The 22,327-nt window shown below is 38.7% G+C and overlaps 1 protein-coding gene across 1 annotated transcript; it reads left to right on the top strand.

Moving 5' to 3' along the window:
• Positions 1–2,606: 2,606 nt before the first annotated feature.
• On the top strand, positions 2,607–2,993 carry id4 (inhibitor of DNA binding 4). Its single transcript, XM_035418965.1, has one exon. The coding sequence runs from the start codon at positions 2,607–2,609 to the stop codon at positions 2,991–2,993; it is 387 nt and encodes a 128-aa protein (XP_035274856.1).
• The last annotated feature ends 19,334 nt before the right edge of the window (positions 2,994–22,327 follow it).

Here is a 22,327-nt window from a genome sequence, read left to right as displayed (position 1 = left end):
TGTGTCCCTCCATTAAAAATGCACACTGATACGTTTATGGGTTCTGGTCTTACCCAATACAATAAAACCAATCTCAAACTCAGTTTCTCTTTATGGGAATGAACTAGAGTGACCCATGTAAAAGGAGAAATTGTTTTTATTATAGCATCGTATGGTAAAAATACAAAAGACAAAAGGATAATGCTCGGAACGAACACATTTATTTAAATGTGAAACATTTTTTAGCTAACAGCACAAAGGCCTGATAAACAAGAACCCCAATGTCAAAGACCCTCTTATTGGGGAAAGTAATCAAAAAGATTACAATAAATTTGACCAAAAATTACATAATTACATGAGTTATCAGACTTTTACTATTGTTAGTATATATAAAAATGTATATCAAAGTACCCCTATCACTACATTGTTTTCTACATTGTTGTTTGAGGCTTGATGATATTATTGGATAGTTTGCCATATGAAATTTGATTCACTGCGACTCTGAGCATTGTATTTGCATAGTATTTTTGAGTCAGCATGTGCTATGTAATTGAGCGAGGTAAAAAAAAAATGTACAAATTTAAAAATAAAGCTTTTCAGAGAATTACACTTCACTATATAAAGTGCAAGTCCTGATATCACAAAACTACTGTAGCGGACATGCTGTATTTTCATCGGTTCAACATACCATCCTCCACATATCCACATAACAAGTTAGAGCCCCCACAAGGCAAGTAACTTTTAGGTGAAGATCCAATTTTCCAAAAATAAAAGAGTTTATTATATGGAAGTGACTCTTCTACTTCTTTATTTTAAAACATGTTTTGTGCTTTACAGTGGTAAAACGTACACCTGAACAGTTCATGGCATCTTAAGGTTGCTTACTTAGGACGCCTGCACCTGCACAGCTTGAGGGTTTTCCCACTGTCAACCAGCCGAGAGAGTGACAGAGCAGGTATTTCTGCAGGTGTTGGCTGAAGTTATCGAATAACGCCCCACATAAGAGGAAGAGTGGAGAAGGTAATACTCAGCTCTGTTGTCAGTGCGCTCCAAAAGCCTGGAAGTTGAGCCAGGCGTCCACATCGCCTTGGCAACCTGCCTGGCTTTGCCTGCGGAAGGAGCGCTGTGTGAATGAGTGACGTCACGGGACTGGCGCCAGCCAGTCTGCGCTGCGGAGTCGATGAATCAGCTGTCAGCGCGAGAGCAGACCAGCGCAATACGAGTGAGAGAGTGCAGGAATGCGGCCAGCACAATGCACAGCTGGGTGAAGGAATGGGAAAACGTGGAGAGGAAGTCTCCAACCCAATGTGCTCCGAAGACCAAACCCCACACTTCAAACAAAGAAATGTCTGTACACGGGCAGATAGATGACTTGCTTGTTGCATTCTATAAATAAAGCTAATAAATTGCATTTGCGTAAGGCACTAGCCATTGAAATGGACTAGAAAATGATTCTAATGTTTCTCTTACATTAAAAAAAACCTTATCAGTAATTTATTTACCCAGATTACCATTCTTTGTGAAACTTGCTATTTAATATGCATTTAGTTATAAATTAAGTTAAAATTGTATACATACTGAACGCAGTTGATCTACAAAGGAGATCATTCTAGGCTACATTTGGCCTAACACATTCATATTTCTTTCCAACTGGAACTGTGCAGTTGACTTAAGAAAGTACATTCCTTAAATCCAACATATTGCAATCATAATAGTTCATTTATTCTGGCGTAAAAACAGCGATGATACACGCTGACCTACAATCCCCCTGAAATGTTGTGACATGTTGAGGCAGTTCACTGACAGAATTAAATTTCGGCAAACTATTCGGGAGTGTTTTTAGATGTATCCAGATGCCCTCTGAAACAATGTTGCAGGTACGTGATGCAAAACTGAACAAAATGTAAATACATAAAAAATATTCAACTGGCATGTTCATTTCAAGAGCTGTATATGAATTGCAAATAACACGAATTCGATTTGGAAATTGCGAAATATTATGAAATGTAATGACAGTAATCGAGCACATTGCTTTGTTTAGAAATTATACAATTTTGTTTTTCTTCATATGAAATGTAACAATTGTAATAGCTAAATTATGGTAGTGTAATTAAGCGCAATAATGTGTGTTATTGCAAGCCGCGGTAATTCGAGCTATTTCTTGCGCTCATTTCAAAATCTTACTATTCGGTGTAATTTTATAGCAGCGATTCATCTACCCGCGCCTCCCCCGCCGCAATCAACCTCCGATGGAGACCCACCGCAGAGCGCAGAGACACGCCTTGTTATAGGCCCCACTGTTCTGTCACGGGCATCGGCAGCCTTGTGATTGACCAGTTTCTCGCCCAGAACTGTCAACCAGTCGCCGATAGCGCCTCCCCTTTCCTGTATAAATGTACGGATTCTACTCATTTTCTTTACGCCGTGCCCAGTGAAGTAGAAACGGTCGGTCTAGGAGACATTTCCAGGGTAGAATTACCATCGTTTACATATTTTATCATTTTGCATATCGACATTTACGTCGATTACAAAACTATTTTACTATTAACGAATTCGCATATTTACGGGACATTCGATTTAGCTACTAATTATTTGCCTTCGTCGTCGCGTATTAATATATTTAAAACATGAAGGCTCTCACCCCAGTTCGTCCCCAGAAGGATTCTTCGAACTGCAGCGAGTTCGCTTTGCGTTGCTTGTCGGAACACAGCCTGAACATCGCCCGGTGCAAAATGGAAGAGGAAGATCTCTTTTGCCTGCAGTACGACATGAACGACTGCTACACCAGACTGAAGCGCCTTGTTCCCACTATACCGCAGGATAAGAAAGTCAGTAAAGTGGAAATCCTTCAGCATGTGATAGACTACATTCTGGACCTGCAGTTAGCGCTGGAGACTCACCCTGCTCTGCTTAAACAGCAACACGGGACATGCCCGTCCGGCTCAAACAGGACACCATTGACGGCTCTCAACACTGAACAGGTAAGCATCCCCGAGGTTCGTGATGCAGGGTAGACCCGCGGTCAAAGAGGAGTACGTTGTTTACACGAGGAATGCTGATGACACAACAACTCGTAGTATTCTATGTAAGAGTCTACATTTTATGACTGATAACATACGAATTTTAATATATATATATGAATAAACATTTCTTTTTCGATTTCGCTATTACTTTGCCCTTGCATTGAATACACGCCAAATTGTAGGCCTATTGGTGTAGAACATCAAAAACTATTTTATTTCTGAGGCTGGGTTAATGCTCACAGTGATAATAGTTAGTGTTCATTTGCATAGTGACCTGTGTTTTTATCCTGTGATGACCGTTACAGTAACGCTGAAACTTGCTGATAGTGTTACATAAGCGCAGCTTTATATTGTGGCGCCGAACCATTTGTAGATATTTATGCGTTTTTTTCCTATTTAAATTTCAGGCGACATCAATAGTCAAAAAGCAGGAAGACTCAATTTTGTGTCGCTGAAATATGGCGCAATGGTGAGTAGCCTATTGTACAATATTTGCGTTTTTTAGTTTTTGATCGAGTGGTTATCAGAAAAGTATAGTGTACGTGGATAAAGGCGTTGGAATTTATAAGGTAGCCTAAAAACGGGTGGGTCAGTTGCTATTTTAAGCTAAGTTCAGTTATTGAATTTTATTTTCAAAAATCCGCATCCATAAAAACTGACTGCCCTCACTTGTTTAGCAGACTCCGGTAAAGCTGTAACTGTACAACATGCATATTGGCAACAACTTGGACACAGCTGTCCGTTGCGCAATAATTGTCCCTTGTGTAGCAATCTTGCATGTACAGGGTTAAAACGTCATCCCTCTTGTAAATGAGCAGGGACTGGTTGCTTGCAGCTGTGTCTTGTAAGTTTGTCCAAGCCAGAGAGCTGTGGTTGTTGTTTGACCTGGTTTGTTTTGGGTTGTTGATCAAGCATGCCTTCTGTTTTGTTGGTGGCGCCAGTCAGTCTGGAGCTCGCGGTTCACACACCCACTCTATTCATTCCTCTTCCACAGGTGTGCAGAAAGCCGATCCAAAGCCTGCTATGCCTCGTGATGGAATCGGGAGGCAGTCACAGGAGATTGCAAACCGCTACTGCTAATGAAAAAATAATAAACCGTACTAGTTACTAAAGATAAAACAATAGTAAGAACCAAATCAAAAACACATCTACGTCAGCGGCTAGTAGCCTTCTACTTTTGCCTATTTTCAGAGAAGCGTAATTGGAACTCAGAAGGCTCCGGTGTCGGAAAGCACTTCGTTTGCTAAGGCGTGTTGGAAGCTGTCATTTGATTGGCATTCAAGATTAGTTGATTTTTTCTTCATTAAATTTACTAAAGATCAGATTTTAAAGCTTTACTAAAAAGTAAAATAATTGTTCGTTCTGGCATCTATTGTTTAAAATAGGTGATTTGTGTTGAACAGGGATTTCCCTGTGATGAACTGTTTAATATTGTAAAGAGGCATAATGACTCATGACAATTAATCTTGTATATATAGAGACAGATGTTCTATAAATGTACGTGGAAGAAAATATCTATATGCTCAAATAGACTATTGTAATTATAAGATATTTTTATTAAAACCCTTTGTTATGTAAATATTGCATTTTCACTTTTAAGTGTAGTGGATGAATACATTATGTTCTGCTAATAAAGTCTTCACATTATATCAGTTTATTTTTTTTTGTGATTTTATAATTTAAATAGTAAATAAGCATGGAGCATGCAAGGCTTGACAGAAAGATGAAAATGTAGGTTGTGCACAGAACTAGCTTATGTATTTTTTCAATGTGAAAAATAACCTTCCATACCCTATGTTTTACTCTCATCCAGGGGAGAAAATAAGATGTATTTTGTGCATCGCAACAAAACATCCTTGATGCACAAAGCTGTGCATTGCCTTGGCATTTAAACCAGCCACTGCAAGGGAAACACCTTCTTAATATTCTGTTAAAATTTGCACATTTCCTCATGTCACCTCATTCTTTTTTATAGAATCATTTTATTGCAGTTTTTTTTGTCAAGATAGTTTTTTTCATTATATGTTTTGACCTGTACATTGGAGAGCCTGTAGACTGTGTATAAGAAAATCAATAATGTGGTGAAAAGTGTCTTTGACAATTGGTATATTTTGAGGTCACAATAGGCAATGTATTGTAGTTGCTTTCTTTATCTTTAAAACCTGGTGGCTCACCATTATGTTACAGACTGTTTTGGGGTGTTTCAAAACTGCTCTGTTGTGAAATGCCAGGGAGGTGAACAATGTCAGATGTTACCTACAGTAAAAAAAAAAAAAGTATTTGAAAAGTAGGCGGTGTTTTCCTTCATAAAATAAACACACTGAAGTTTGATCCCTGGAACATATTAGGAGGAACTGAACGTGTCAGATCTGAATGTGAAAAAGCCTTGCTTCAAAGCTATTTTTTATCATGATGTCATGAGTGGGAGTCTTAAATTGCCATGATTCACTTTTGGTCGATGCACAGCCTGTAGAAGACCCATAACATGTATTTGTCTGTGCACTGTCTGTATTGAAAATGACCTTCGCTCAAGTCGGCTGTGGATTGCTTACAGTTGTCAAAACATTAAACGGTCATGTTTACAGTTATCCATGTGTTTTTGTCTCAAGTTTGTCAAGGTGGGGCTTTCCTCAAGTATAGATGATGTTTCCATTATTTTTTTTAAACCCCTGCACTTTTCCTGCAATTAAAATAATGACTTTAGATCTCAGAAATTGCCATCTTAAAACATTTTGTCTTAATTTATTATGAAAAACCTGAAGCAATTTAACAGTTTTCATGTATCATGGAGGAATTTCCTATGCGTATGCAGATTTTTTTTGTGGCTGGGTCACTCTTGGTCAGGAATACATCTTGCCTTCAAAGTTGCATCTTAGCTGAAATTCTTCCTCCCCAAAATCAAAGACATTTTGCTTTATACACATAGCCACCGTGCATGCAGTTCATTATGGATTACAGTTATATGTTAACATTAAAATATGCATAGCATCTAGGAAACTTTGTATGTGGTTACAGTTGTCTTATGTTTAGAATTTCATTTAATTTAATTATGTTTAATTTTTGAATGCCATACAAAAATAGACAGTGCGAAAAAGAATCATTCTCAGCAGGCAAATTGGCATGGTGAGAGCAAGTTACCAGATTTTGTTGCCTGTCACACACATTTAAGTAATGTTTTTAATCCTGTTCATGAAATAGATAAATCAAAGTTATATATGACTGCTTAAAAACATGAAAAACGAATATGTCAAATGAATAGAATGACTGAGCCATCTATAATTCTACCAATATATAAACAACGGCAAGAAGAAGCCATTCGCAGTTAATCTCAGTTGTCCTTGTCCAATGAATTGAGATAGTTTCACTGTAGCACTTTGCTCTGAGGTAGCTGTTTATGTATAATTGGAGCACTTACTAAAAAAAGGTCAAATACATTGAAGACAAAAGGTTTGATTTAAATATCTCCAACTGCCATTTTTTTCACTCTAATATGGAATTAGAGCTGGAACTTGTAGTCGCAATTATACAACCAGGCAGTCACAAATTAAGCAATTATTTTGTGTGTGTGTGTGTGTGTGTGTGTGTGTGTGTGTGTACTATATAAAGAAATTACACTTAATATATAGTCCGTATTAAATTTCTTAAGACATGTCACAGAGGCACAAGTTTGTGGATTTAACTTGAACTGTACAGTGCAGCTGTGGTTTATTGCTTGCACCTTGTACAGTAATGGTCCTAAATATTTTGCATTTTTTGGATTTAGTTATTTCAGTTTTGCAAGGAAGTTGCGTTGCTTCCATTTCATTTGTACCCAAAAAGCATTGCCTTAAATAAAACGGCTGTGATCACTTTATTTTATGAATGATATAATAACGTTTTATTATTTCATCATGGTGATTTTATCAATAATTTCATGTAAATTACCTCCAAGGTGTAGATCCCCAAATTAGTTTTTTAGAAAGTCTGGAGTTTAAAGTCCAGAGTTGTCCAATCTGAAGGAGATCTCATCTTTACTGTATTAACAATGACAACTGGCCACTTGTGACACGTAGGCATACATAAGGCAGTGGCACCTTGCCAGGCTGAGTGATGGATACCTCACAGAGACGGAGAGCTAACGATCATCCCCTTTTCCACTAGGCATGTCCTGTATCTTGAAGATGTGTATGGTTTGTCCGATTTTGAATGCTGAAAAAAATTTGGATGGCACAGTCCAGATATTATATGATATACACAGCCCTAAAATTACAGTGTGTCGTATTTAGCCATTTTCTGTCACTTCTTTTCTCCACATTAAGGGTTCATAGATACATTGTCATAGAACCATTTTGGTTCAAATGTTTATATCTGTGTAGTGAAATAAATATCTGCATACGTATCTACATAATTCATGTGTCAGATATATTATATTAGACAACCTGAAATGTAACATATAAATAAAATAAAGAATGCAAAATCTCCATCTTGCATACCTCCTAGGCAGTGAATGTCTGGTTGATGTTGTAAATTGTACAGTTAGTTGTAAAGGGATATGTAATAATATTGCCTCAATAATGATCCTCCTTGTAATTAAATAAAATGGAAAAAAACTGCAAATTTGCTACAAACATTTGATAAGCAGAGACACCTCTCAGACCAGTGATTGCAGTCAAGGATTTGTAAGTTGGCTGCTTTTTTAAAGACATTTTCTGGTGTCTGCAATGAATGTTTACATGTAACAAGCAGGTAGGACCGTAAAATTGTGTCTAATCCATGCAGCTATGCACGTTCTTTGCAAACCAGACCAGGGGACATTTCTTGCTAATGGTTTGTCAGGTTATCAATTTTAAGACATTTTATTTCAGTGACAGGAAACAGGTTATAGGTTATATTTAAATATCAGATTTACAATTTGTCTCGTTGGAAAAGACACACACACTGTACAATACCAACACTTTGTTGTTAGGTCAGCCATTTGAAAGAAATATTGGTTGTTTAATATTTTCTTTCTGTATCTCTTTTGCTCTTTCATACACATGCTCTCTCTCTCTCTCTCTCTCTCTTTCTCGCTCTGTCTTTCTCTCTCTAAATTGTGTCCTGCTGTGAGCAGAGTACACCTGTTTGATTCTCCCAGGTGTTGTTTCCATCTATCTGTGTACTCTCTGTGTCCAGACCGTGAGAAATGCATCACTTCCTGTCTGATAAGAATGCTGGGATCAACAGTGGGCATTCATTACTGACCAGGAGTCAAATACTGTATAGTAACCACTGGGTTGGAAATGTTTTTGAGCCACATAATTATTATCAAAACAAGAGGATGGAAATGGTGTTTTAATTCTGGGAACTATTTGAACAGGTGTGAGTCAAAAAGAGAGTGTGTGTGCTAGGGACATAGAGAGAGACAGTGACAGATCAAGACTGGGCGGTAGGCTACTTTTTTAAAGGATTCACTTTTTTGATTAAAATGTGCAACTGAGATAAATTTGAACAACATGTTTAAAATGATTAAAATATTGCAGCAGCATATAATTCAAAGTAAAATGACAGGCCCAATCCTCACTCTAACCAGTGAAGGACACAGAATATGACAGGTATTTACAGGAATTTCAAACAGTAAAGGTCTATGGGGAGATATTTTATTAAAGTTACTATTTAAATTATGTATTAGTGTTTGGGAATCCTAAAAATAGAGTTCTCGACACAGGAGTGTGACAACATAACCACAGGAAGTGACCAGAGAAGCCATGACTCAAGATGAGCAGCTGCATTCCTTTTCATAAGGTGTGCATTGTCTTTGCCTTAGTGTTCCTTCTCTTTCATTTCTTAACAGGGCTATGCTCATAGGCAATGCTAATTACCTCTAGCCATGGCAATGAGTAATGCGGGATGTTTCACAGAATTCAAAAACTGTGTTTTAATTAGACAAATTTGGATCCTAGAGCACTGGCGCACTGCATAAAATATAGATGTTAGCGACTCAATCTCTCTTGAATTAACCTTCTGCACATGTTAAACTGCAATAATAGGCTTTGCTGTGGCTGCTTCTCTCTCCCCATAAGATTTAGCATCACATTATTGTGTTCCACGGGGGCCTATATTCTTGTGTGTTAATCACTGCTTCCCCCTTACATGGAGAAATATATTACAAGTGCTTTCCTATAACCACGGATGACAAAAATGTGCTCGCTCTTGGACACTACCTGATTACAGACTAATTGGTCTGGAGTGATTAAATATCTCATGCTTCTTGCTAATTGCCGCTATTTAAAGCAGCTATTAGCTTAAAATGCCTGCCACCAACAAGCGTTTACTCATAAACAAAAATGCGAGCTGCAGTTCAGAAATGCAACTCTGCAATAGGCTCAAACAACAAAGACAGGAGACAGAGCTGTTGAGTTTCATGAAATATGCCATTCTTTTTTAGTGTATTATGACACAATAGCAAGGGAACTGATGCACTTTTCATTGCTGTAGAGTATTCTGATCTTATCACATACAGGTTCGCTGTAACCTTATGAGGGTCATCTGCAACAAATCATTTAAAATATATTTTCATCTGTCACAAAATTGGTTTGATCTCTGTTTTTATGTTTCACACTGGATATGATTGAATATTCTCATTAGAGCTGTTGCTGAAAATTAGACTGCTTAGAGGACTTATTTTATTTATTTTTATTTATTTTCTTGCTCTTAGCACAGTATACACACACACACACACACACACGTACATATACTCACACTTACTTGCGGTTTATGTTTACTACTGTTATATGCATTTTGGAGATAACACAAATACTCTGTTATTATCTTTAACACATTCTATTCATTTTCAAGCTAAATGCAATTTTATAGATAGGATCCGTACAGAAATTCGAGACAACATTACTGAGTGGGAGAGTAACCTTTGTGTCGGTGACTTTGGAGCAGGCAGGGTATGAAGCAGCATGACACACAGGGCTGCCCATATCCCGAACTGACTCTTGCTCCAAAGTAATCTAACATTGGTCAAAGAACCAGGTGCCTTACTGATATACAACAGACATATACTAACCTTTCCATCACATAATCCTACACTGTTGTGTGTTCAGTAAACACATATACTATATATAAATAAGATGCATTTTATGTGCAGAAAGTTACCTACAGTATATAGACTATTATAGGAATTTCTGCTAATACCAAAAAGATAATTTTGGCTACAACTATTGGTTTTATTGTTAGTTTGCTTATTTAACAGCCAATTGTTTTGCCACTTAAAGTTTGACTATGAACTCAAATGTGCACAGTAAGCATTTATACTAATCAATGGAATTATAATACTATGACATTTTTAATGGTTTTCAGAAGTTACACTGAATTACATAAAACTTTGTTTAAAGCATATCTAAGCTTAGAAATGCAAGTTGATTAAATATTTATGAGACATACTAACCTTTCAGCTTAATTAGGGACTTATTCACATGGGGGTCTCTATCACGTCATGTCCCATCATGTGAGTGTCATCATGCGATATGGTACAAAATTATATATTTTTTTGGTCACACTGAATTATTTTTGAAATGAAATAATGTGGACAATAGAGTTTCAATGAAAGAAATCAATTCTACATTATTTTCATAATCATATTACAGAATATTTTTGTGTTCCTCAAAAAAAACCTGTATTATTTCATACCTTTATTCTGATATTTAACAAGTTAAATGACACTTTTGTAGTTATCCAAACAACAAAATGCCATTAAAATGTAAAATATCATTACATTTTGTTAGGGTTTTGCCATTGGTAAGTATTTAAAATTTGATACTTAAAGCAATAGCTAGCTTGCTAGCTAATTTCAGTGTAGCGAAATGTCTTCAACCTATGATTTTACCAAACCCCATTGCATATTGAAAAGTCAGCCATTAGAGATTTGATCTTGTATGAGATCTTGTTCCTCTAAAGTACAACTGTAAAAAAAACAATACAACACACAGCCATGTCCATGTGCATTAAGAATAAAAACACCATCAGTACAAAAATTACACGTACGATTAAAACTGTCTACAAATATCTTCAACGTCACGTGACATGTTATATTTTCACCCTTCATCTTGGAAGCTAAACACAATTTCTCAGTTTGAATTTCAAGCAATAAATGTTTGTAATATATAAAAGCTACATGCATGTTTCAACCCCCCCCCAAAATAAATAAATAAATAAATAAAATAAATAAATAAAAAAGAAACTATTTTCACAAGGCCGGGTGCCCTTAACCCTAACATAACAGGAATTTAAATTACTGAGAGCAATTCTGTGTCCTTTTGGTTTAAGTCTTCATTTAAGCGCCCAGAGACAATGACCTGTATCTTAAGATGTCAGCATCATTGAGTTTCAGCGCCCCCTGTGGACAGTTGTAACAATTTCAGCAGAAGTCATGGGTACAGCACAAAAGGGCTAAGGCCAGGTTTGACACATAAGATTGGGTTGTGAAAACCTGACACCCTATAATGCAGTATTGTTATCACTCTCTTCCTCAAGAAATGAGAAGGTACAGTATATTCCCCATGGACTGTAGTGTAAGGCAGTTGACAATATATTCTAATATATGTGCAGCAATGTTGGTTCTTCAGTGTGAATTAATTTTCATATTTTGAACAAAAACAAGAGATAAAATGTGGTTTATTACCGTTTCCACGCATGATATGATTGAGGTGTTGATTAAATGGAGTCTATGTAATTAATCATTAAAACCAGTCACATTTATTCTCCCATTTTTCTTGGATTGAATATCAAATTAATTATCAATATCCAAGGGGGTGCATTTGCAGAAAATTAGCAATTTCTGTGCAGAGCCCAAAAAACATTAACAAGTAGGTAATGGTAAGAAAACCAAATGTTAAAAAGCACACTTCTGTGCACCGACTGAATGACTGGATGAGGTGCTTCCACTCATTTAACTGACTTTTATTAAGCATGGACATCTCAATTATTGTTAGCCATTCAGAACATTTCCCTTGGGTGATTTCCACAACTCTGATTTGAACCGTGCAGTCTTAACCAATCAGTTCTATCAGTGTGTTAATACATTTCATTCCAGTCAAGGGCATATTTTACATGTGAGCATTTAGAAGAGGACATTCCTATTGTAATGCAATTCCCTGGAGATTCTTTGTGCAGTTTATTGTTCGACATGGACCTTATAGTAAGTACAAGAACCTGTGTCTGCAACAGAGAAATAATGTGAGTGTCTAGCTGGTTGGTTATTTAGGAATGTTCTTTGAACATAACAGAAGAAGCACAATGTTTAACAAAAATGTTTTATAAATGAAGTGGATTGTTATTCATTTGATGATGATTAGTATGGTTATGGTTATGATGGCACTGCTAATATGTGCACATGTATCTTTTCATTGTGATTTTTTTTTTGTTTTTTTTGAAAATGATATGTATTCAATCAACCATTTGATTTTCTGCCATCTCTGATTTTGTGTAAAACACTAATTACGTCTCCTCTGAGACCATGTATCATGTCGACATGCAACTTGCACTGCTGAATTCTTAGGAGAGTCACTTCAAATGTTTTTATAAATATAGAATGTTCATAAAACAACATGGTCACAGAGAGCCAGTTTCCTTATAAAGATCCAAATTGGGTCAGGGTATGATAACCACCTGAAATATTGGTGAAAGCGTGTGGTGGTATACGTGCAAAGCACTGCAAAACATGTCCCTATATTTCAAGATGATATGTTTAGAAATATAGAAGCAATGTGCCAGTGAAACAAGCCCATTGTGACAATATTTTGTAGCACTTAAATAACATCTCCACAGTAACTACTCCACTTAAACTGCCTAAATTGCTCTCCGGGCAATGTAACTTCCTCTGATTTGTTCTTTAGAATATGTACTTTAACAGATATTAAAGGCATACTATGCATGATTTTTACCTTGAAAATATTATAAAATAGCCATGCTAAGGCAATTCTATGATGCCCTGGCAATCTCTGTCTTTACGCTCTTTCCCCGGATTTATCTTCAACTAGCTACGTTACCTGGGATGAGTGTACAAGGTTGAGGGGGGAGAAGGAGACTTCTTTGATTGTAAACACTGGACCACATAAAGGCAAAAAAAATCCTGCATAGTATGCCTTTAAAATACAGATTTTTATTATACAATATGGCCATCTCACACCAATGAATTTGCAGGTATGTGTTTATCCATTATTCCCTAAACAGGAAAAAAAAAAAGTTTTTAATTGTCAAATGTTGGCCGTAGCACAAGGCGCTGAAGAATTAGGGTACGTCCATCACATTTTTGGAAATTTCGCAAAACCAGGCTTTAACACAACAATTGCGCAGTTGCAAAAGAGGCTGGTTTGATTGGAATAAATTAACTGTGAGTGTAATGGAGGTTTAATATCATTATTGCCAATCAGATTGCCCCATTTCCTTCCCTTGAAAAGTGTATTAGCTCCACAGCCAACTGCTAATTTTGCCATAGCTGAATAGCAAGAGCGTTATGAGCTTCACTACAATCCATTACTCATGATATCAATACAAAGGTAAAACTGAATAGTTTTAAGCTGTAAGATCACAAATACATGATTAGGATGTTAGTTGACATAGCTGAGGACGTAAGAGCGGTTGTCTGGCAGTCAGAGGGTTGCCGGTTTGATCCCCCGCCCTGGGCGTGTCGAAGTGTCCCTGAGCAAGACACCTAACCCCTAATTGCTCCCAACGAGCTGATTGGTACCTTGAATGGCAGCCTTTCACCATTGGTGTGTGAATGGGTGAATGAGAGGCATCAATTGTAAAGTGCTTTGGACAAAAGCGCTACATAAATGCAGTCCATTTACCATTTAGTTGCATGTTAGAATGTAAGTTTTAAGCATATGTGTAAAATTACTTTCTAGATGCCAGAAAGTATTGGTTATTGGTGTTCTATGTGCAGCCCCACAAACACTAGCTGCAACTATATTCACATGCTTAAATATATGTATATAATGTGCTATTTCCTGATCTTTAAATAATGAAATTGCATGTTGTCACTTAACTGTATTTTTATAAGATTCTAAATTAATTTAATGCTATCATTTAAGTCATCTTCTTTCAGATCAGAGTGTATGTTTCAGACTGGATAGTTTTTATTTGAATGTACCCAGGCAACAACAAAAATAGAGAGCAAACCAATTTCTGATGATTCTGTGCAACTCAAACCATCACAGCTACAAATAAATGTATTTCACTGATAACCTGACTAATAACTTAAAAGACCTGGACCCTCTGTTCCATCACTGAATGGAGTAAAGATCAGGGAGGTGAATTAAGGAAATCATACATGTGAGTGTGTGTGGGGGTGGTGGGGGGGGGAGTGGCAACGCTCACTGTGTTGGTGCCAAACTCTCAGCTCCAGGGAGACAGTCGATGAATTGCAGAAATGAGATCTTCGATGGATGCCAAGCTTTTCCCAAGCAGGGCTCAAGCTGCCCCCTCTCCCAGAGGGCCCAGTGATTAGAGAGCAAAGCGTGGGCTGAGCGAAGCCCTTTACAGGATCAGAGGAAACCCTGACTGCTGGGACTCCAGCCATGCCACAGGTCAGGGCCTGGTTCAGTGACCAGGAGAGCAATACCTGGAGTTAATATCACTGGTTCAGTTAGCAGAAATCTGGGTCTGAATCCACAGGTCCATCAGATGTGCTGTAAACCATCACCTGATGTTTTCGTTGTGTATGTGTTACTGCTGGAGGTGGGGAGGGTGGTGATGGGGAGGTTTCACTAAATATGTGAAGAGGCAACCATCAGCCCCATCGATGCTATCTATCTCCTGGTGTACTGTGTGGACTGAAGGTTGTGTGAGAGATACAATAGTGATCACAAATTTGGAGAAAATGGGAAAAAGCACTTATTTAAAAAGTTCATCCAATTGAACAGTATATAATGATCTGAGTACTAGGGATTAATCCAGTTCCATAGTAATTTACAGAATTCAGAATTCTGTTACAAACACTTGAACTCATACTGCAAAGAATGATCTATTTTTAAGCCACAGAGGCCATTTAACATGACAAAAAATATCCATCAGGTCATTCAAAGGAATGAGTTGGCAGGCCTACTTCCTTCTCCTCAAAGAACTCATCATAAGTTTGGAGTAGCTCTTTCTTCTTCTGTTCCCTTTCAATTTGTCATTCAGAGGGTAATTCATAATTTAACTGCAGTTTCCTCTTTTCCTCCAAAAAGGAAACATTTTTCCGGTGTTTTTAGTGTAATGTATTTTATGAACAATGCAGTTCCTCATTGGTACATATGTGAGGCTTCTGAAATTAGAACTACGCAATCCATATGTCCACAGTGCCCGCTGTTGCAGGAAGGGACACCAGCTGTCACTTAAGGGCACTGGGATCATGTGACCAGATTTGCACATACCTGTATTTACCAAACGATTCATTGAAGCACACATGCAATGCAAGCCTTTTTGTTTACTGGCATTCAGCAACTTACAATGCAAACACAAGTCCACACTACACAATCTGTATCTTTAGGAGTTTGCACTTCTGCAAGAATTTGCACTTTATTAACATTTCATACTTTTATTGGATCCTGCCTTTTGAACAGGATCAAACGGCCCCATTGAATGAGCTGCGACCTCACCCCACACCGTGCTTTATTTCAGTCCAGCTGTCTTTGAGGACACCATGTACGCCAGAGTCTGGGACTCATTATCACCCTAATGAATCTGGATGCATTCAAGATTGAGTGCTATCATGTCTTATGAAAATGAATAACGTGTTAGATTATACCAGAGGATACTGTTAGATATACTGTTAGACTACTGTTAAAATATTCTACAAGAATCTTAAAATCTCGATAGCTGTTTATTTTAAAACCCTATTTTTAAGTTTAGTCTGTTTTGAAGTTACTTCGGAGAGGCATTTTTAAAATACATTATTGTCCTGGCTGTTGAGCACTGATCAATTCCTCTTTACAACAACTGGGCTGAATAATTGAAAAATTATTTAAGAATCTAACTTGATATTGAACAGCATTTTCAGGGTTGCCAACTGTGGTCAGCTGGCCAGTGAGATGTTCAATTTGAGACCTCCTGTGTGCATGAAATCATAAATTAGGGTAACAATCATAAATAAACAAATGCTAATAAAAATAACCAAATTGGCCAGCAATCTAGCCCCAGCATATGGCTCTCCAGCGAATCAGAAATCAAGTCATTGTGCTGACGTCACACGGGTTAGTCAAATCAAAGAAAATCATGCGAGTAGAGCAGGGATAGGAGAACATATGTGATTTTGCAAAGTCAAGGCAGTCTGTCAAGTGATCAAAAGGACCTGTGAATGGAATTTTTCTAAATCTGTGAATAATTCTGATATGAGAATTCTTCAAAGCGTGTGAGAGCTTAAGGCTGAAGGTTTGAGAATTATGTCAGATGCATGAGACTGTATAAAAACTGAAAATAATCAGCATATGTTTTGTGCATTTTGATAAAGCCTTGCGCATTTTAAATTTCATATATCTTCACATTTTTACTGATGCTCTGGTAACTTAATTTGGGTAGCTACAGATATTCATCCTGTTAGAGACTCAAATCGTTTGTGGACCTGAAGAATATTTCCAACAGAAAAGTTGTGAATGGTTTATTGATGTAAACACTGTAGCCTCAATTGTATTTTTACTGTTGCAATGAACGAGATAGTTGGACAGAGAGAGGGACAGAAAGAGAGAGGGGGAAATGTACACTGTTTTGAATATACCCCTTATCCAATCAGAAAGCTGACTCACAAAAAATGTACAGTACAGCTTAAAGTGAAATAATGACAAAGTAGCAGGAGAGACGCCTGCCTGCAGTCCACAAGTGTCTTTCATCTCTCTCTCTCTCTCTCTCTCTCTCTCTCTCTCTCTCTCTCTGCCTCTGCCTCTCTCTCTCTCTCTCTCTCTCTCTCTCTCTCTCTCTCTGTCTCTCTCTCACTGCCCCTCTCTCTCTCCCTTTCTTTTCTGCCTGACAGCAGAGTTTCTCTGGAGACGTTTCCTGCAGCTATGAGAATCTATCAGTTCTCTGTGCATGTCTTACTGAGGGCCCACTAGATTGGCTCATTAGCCAAACATAAGCCTGGTGTAGTTCTCTCAGCAGTGAATTCTGGGTACACCGCATCTGATCAGGAGTTGCATAACAGTGCGACGTTGGTGGAGGGAGCAATGTTTAAATGCTTTTCAGTGGGCTGCCCAGTGCTACTGTGCTTAGCTAGGAAACACAAGGAGCATAATTTTAAATCACTATAATATTTATACTCCAAAATATAGATGATAATATCAGATTACTAGAAATAATAGGATCTGAAGGATAGCTGTTGGTGCAAATAAAGGCAATTAAAGCAGGAAAAGACCTAACAGAATAATACAAGTGAAATGAGAAAAGTAAAAGCGTAATTAAATTATTTCTTTCCAGCAGGGTTCATGCCTTTTTGCATGGTTTATCCAGATAATTGCGGCTCCTAAATTACTTTTAATGGAATCTGGTATTATGTCATATGTTTGGTATGATAAATGGAAAGATTACCATGTTAAAATGGATTCTGGATTAAAGAAAACAAATTAGATGTTTGGTTTTTTTAACCCTCAAATTCAGAGGTCAGCGTTCCAGCCCACCAGATGCTCATAGATGCACCCTTGAGCGCGATCCTAGCCTTACCAGACCAGGTAACATCTGACTGAACCGCGTCTGATGACTCTTCCCCGACTAAACCTTCCAAATGAAATCCGGCATTATTGCTTTCAGGCCTGCGTCCTTATGGGGCTCCCGCACACAACAACACACCAGGCAACAGTTATAAATGGCGCGGCGTTTTGAGCGCACTTTTTTCCTCTCCGCGTTGCGCGAGCTCGCTGAAGTCGCCAGCTGTTCGGCTGCACATAAAGACGGGGCGGGGGCCTGCCGGGACGGGCTGGAGTTGCACTGCGACAGCCTCCACAATGCGGTGTTATCGGACCGTATCTCTGCCAGGAGCCATCGCGGTCTCCTAGGCTGCTATCAGCTCTCCCATTATCTGTGTCAGCGAGTGCCGAGGAGGGGCCCCTGCCCGCCCCCCCCGCCCCCCCCCGCTTCTCAGCTCATTAGGGGAGCGGAAATGAAATGTCCCCGGAGCCGGAGACGGCACGTCGTGCCAGAAGCCGCGCGGCGCATCCATAACGCCCCGCCCGCCGCAGCCTCGGCTTCTGTCTCATTAACTTAATGGTCTCCCAGGGAGGGGGGAGGGGAGGTGGGCGGGGGGGGGGGAGGGAGGCGTCGACGGTAGGTCAGGACGGGAACGCCGAGCTCGGCTGTTGTTCCAGCTCTGTCGGGGCGGGGTTTTTCTTTTTTCAGGCCGCGTTGCCCGGCGCGGGCGTTGGTTAAGGCAGTCTCTCGTGGGGGGGGGGGGGTGTGATGTCAGACTTGAGGGTAGCTATCGCCCGCTCCGCTCCGGCCCTCCGGCGCCATGCCAGGAGAGACCCAGAATTCGGGGCCCGTCAAGTCTGCCAACCGCCCCCTCTTTGTGAGACAGCCCGGGCTGGGTGGTGACGCGAGAGACGAGGGAGACGCTCAGAGGTTTGAACAGAGAGCTATAACTGCCATGCAGGCGGTAACTAGTCTAGCTGAAGCGAAACAGATTTTTCACTGGCAAATAAGCTGCAGACACCGAATTTTGAGCTTTTTAATTATGCTGTTTTATATTTAACTGGATAGATATCTGCTAAAGAGGGAAAACACATTTAATTAAGCTGGGCTTACATATCAGTGTTTAAAAAGCTATTTATAACTGAGCCATGCTTATTCAATCATAAAAAAGAGATTGTGTTCTATGGATGTTAATTTAAAGCAAAAAGAAGGCTTTGGAATGACTGACAATAACTGTCTCTTTTGCCACACACACACACCCACACACACGCACGTGCACACACAAACACACACACACACACACCTACAAACTCACACCAAGAAAGCACTGTTCCCAGGCAGAGCTGAGCCTTAATATAGGGATACTTGAGGTGCATAATCTGAAGGAATTTCTGAATTTTTTCAAGACAGTATCAAGAGCACATAAAGCTGAAGGAAGGATCTCATTGGACGACATTATAGCAATCGGGGGCATTCAACGAGTCCCTTCATGGGCCAAAACTCGGCCTTCGCACCCCCCCCCCCCCCTCCTTACTGTGGCTAATGTTGCAGCCGCACTGGATTAGTGGGATGATCTTCAATGCTAATTTATGCTGATTCAACCATAAGCTCATTGAGACTGGAAAACACTAAGGGATTCCTTTTGAGCTACGTATTTTTGAATCGAGTGCACAGCACCCCCACACCCTCCCTGCTCCCACCCGAACAGGACATTTGTTTTTGTTTTTTTGCAGAAAGACAAAATATCTTTATTCTCTGTACAAAAAACATTCAGCAAAATTACATTTCTTTTTGCCTTTGTTATAACTTTTTAGACAGTTTAATAAAATTGCTTATGAAATTTGTGTAGCTAACTAACAAATGCCTGTAATGTAATGTAACTGTTTTTTTAATATTTTCCTCTTTCCAATCTGACATAATAAAACATTCTAAAATATGTTTTAATAAAGCTTATAAATGTTTTCTCTTGAAGATGCTATTTTAATGGTTGTTAAACTATTAATATAGGCTACAGATTTGTAACAGCTCAAATCCTGCAGGCAAGTAGAAATGTCTTATTACAGTCCCATGAAGGCCTTGATGAAATATGGTAAATCTATCATGTCAGCTTTCCTTTAGTACTTTCTGTGTAAACAGTTTTATTTAAGTGAATTTTTCAAGTCTCAAAGTCCAATAATTAATGCAGTTTGTATAATATATAATCATCATTCTGTTTATAACCTGGCAATGTTGGCTCTGTCAGTTCTCCACACTCAAACTGCCAAGTTTAGTTCACTGCAGTTTGGCATAGTGGTTAGGGCAGCATCCCCCCTTTTATTTTCCCTTTCAGGGAAGTTTGTTTTTATTTTTACACCTCAAGTTACATACATACATTCAGATAAAATAAACTTTTCTTCCTAACTCATACTAGGCAATATTTGCATTAATTCAGTGGTTAAACATTTACATCATAGTCTACTAAAAAGCAACATGCCTATAAATCTATAAAACAGTGACTTCCCAATTTAGAAATGCATACCACAGGGTGGGTATTTTGCTGGGTCTTGAGATGAAACATTTTAGAAATCCCAGGATTTCAGGAACAGTGAACATTGCATATCTGGTATGCTTCATGACTTTAGCACTGGACATAATCAGAATGTTTCAATAAATATTTCCAAGCAATGTTATGAATCAATAGTTTTCTGTAAGTAAGAAGTATGAAGCTTCTGTGTGTGGTGGCTAGGGCAAGCTTCAAATCAAGACCTGAGTTAAATATGTTTCCACAAATTGGCTTGGCAGTCTGATTATGATGATTTTACTTACAGAATTAAACCACCTGTACATCAGTACACTTGATTCCACAATAACAGTAATCACACTGTCTGCTGACCCACCCCCCCCCCCCCCCCCCCCCCCCCCCCCACCCGGGTTCACCACCACCTCTGCACCAAACCACCCCCACCCAGACACTTCAGGGAGGCTGCAGTGATCCTTATTGTGACACATTCACTATGCTACTCACTACTACTTTCGTATGCGTTTTCCAAGAACTGACCGGATCAATAATTTAGAAGCGACAGAGGGAGAAACAAAAATGCAGCACTCACGGCTTCTACCATTTCCGTTTGATTTCCTCAAGCTCGTCCGCAACTCAAGACGCACAGCGTATCTTTCAACTACATCTCCCTGGAAAAGCTGCCTGCGGCAAACGCCTCGCCTCGTTTATCTGTCTCGTATTTCTGTTGGTAGTCAAACGCGATCTCGTCTACTATAACAATCGACAAGCACCCGTGCCGAAGAACATTTATTTATTTGCTTCTTTATTTATTCCCATTTACATCCTAGTTAGATTAATTTCTCTTTGCCGTCCCAGTAACACACTGTTTTATAGAATGCACAATAAATCTCATCAGGTATTCCAGGGTATTCCTAACACACTCAGACAGGCGAACAGCATGCATTATTTATCTTCTGCACAATTCCTCCATAATATATTTCCTGAAGATAAGTAAGATATTGTTGCAATATCCCGGCCCCCATCTCCATGGTGAAAAATAATCAAATGGCTTGTCCTGTTTATGAAACAAGATCCATCATGATTACAGTCACCACATGTATTCTATTGGATAAATTATTTAAGCCCAAAAGATTGTGTGTGTTTCATTCTGCTTCCGCTAATAAAGGGGCGTTGCCCAGGGAGCTACAGTGTTTAAGCGATAAAGCGGGCTATTTTAGAGCTGTCACATGGGCACAGGGGTGACGTTTTAAAAGAAAACAACCCTACAATGTTTTCTTATGGTATTGTCAGCACATCACTGCACATTTGTTCAGTGCTTACATGTCTCAGGTGGGTATGTCACATTTTTGAAGGGAGTTAGGAGCAGTTTGAAAAGATCACTCCAAATATATGATGACATGACACATCCACGTAAGCGTATGCATTCTTTCCAACATTTACCATAAGGTGTTGTTTTAAGACAGGGCTGTTCATCTATTTCATTGTGGGGCCATGATCTTAAAAAAAGAAAGTGAGTCTGAATTAAAGTATGCTGATTGACTTCTGTCTTATAGTGTAATTGCTGGTATGCCATGTGTGCAACTTAAGATAAAGCCTGTGCGTGTTTATATTAAGCCGCATATGGGGTACATTTAATGACATGTTATACTCTTTTAAATGAAAATAAAGGTTTTCATTTGATTTAGTGATAATTTAGTCTCAACCATTACATTTTTTTATATACCGTTTGTTTCAAGGGGAAATATTTTCTACACAGAAAAATGTCCCATGTTAATTCAACTAGAGACCATATGCACACTGAAAGCTGATTTAACACTGCTGCTGAAAGCCACTGAATTTGTCACCAGCGTGAACTACATTTACAGTTACTCAGATCTTATAAGTTGGCCAGCCTGTCTATGTTTATTCATACCAAATTTGGTAGGACCCGGGGGTAGGCCTACTGCTTTTTGTTCACAAAAGGTGATCGATAGGACCGAGTGATTGACTTGTGCTAACTTTTGTTTTTCAGGACAATGTCACTAGCAATAGCTAGCATTTAGCCCAGTTGTCAAATAGACTGTTCAGTGCTGCCGTTGTGTCGGGACGGGAGTGAATTTGACGAGGAATGCATGTTTTTTTCCTTCAGTCACTAAAAATATACATACAGAGATGCAACATTGCTAAGTCACATGTTCAAGTCACAAGTTACTCCCCCCCCCCCTTC

Source organism: Anguilla anguilla, chromosome 1, assembly GCF_013347855.1.
Source record: "Anguilla anguilla isolate fAngAng1 chromosome 1, fAngAng1.pri, whole genome shotgun sequence".
In the NCBI taxonomy this organism is placed as follows: domain Eukaryota; kingdom Metazoa; phylum Chordata; class Actinopteri; order Anguilliformes; family Anguillidae; genus Anguilla; species Anguilla anguilla.
This window is presented reverse-complemented; position numbering and strand designations above follow the sequence as displayed.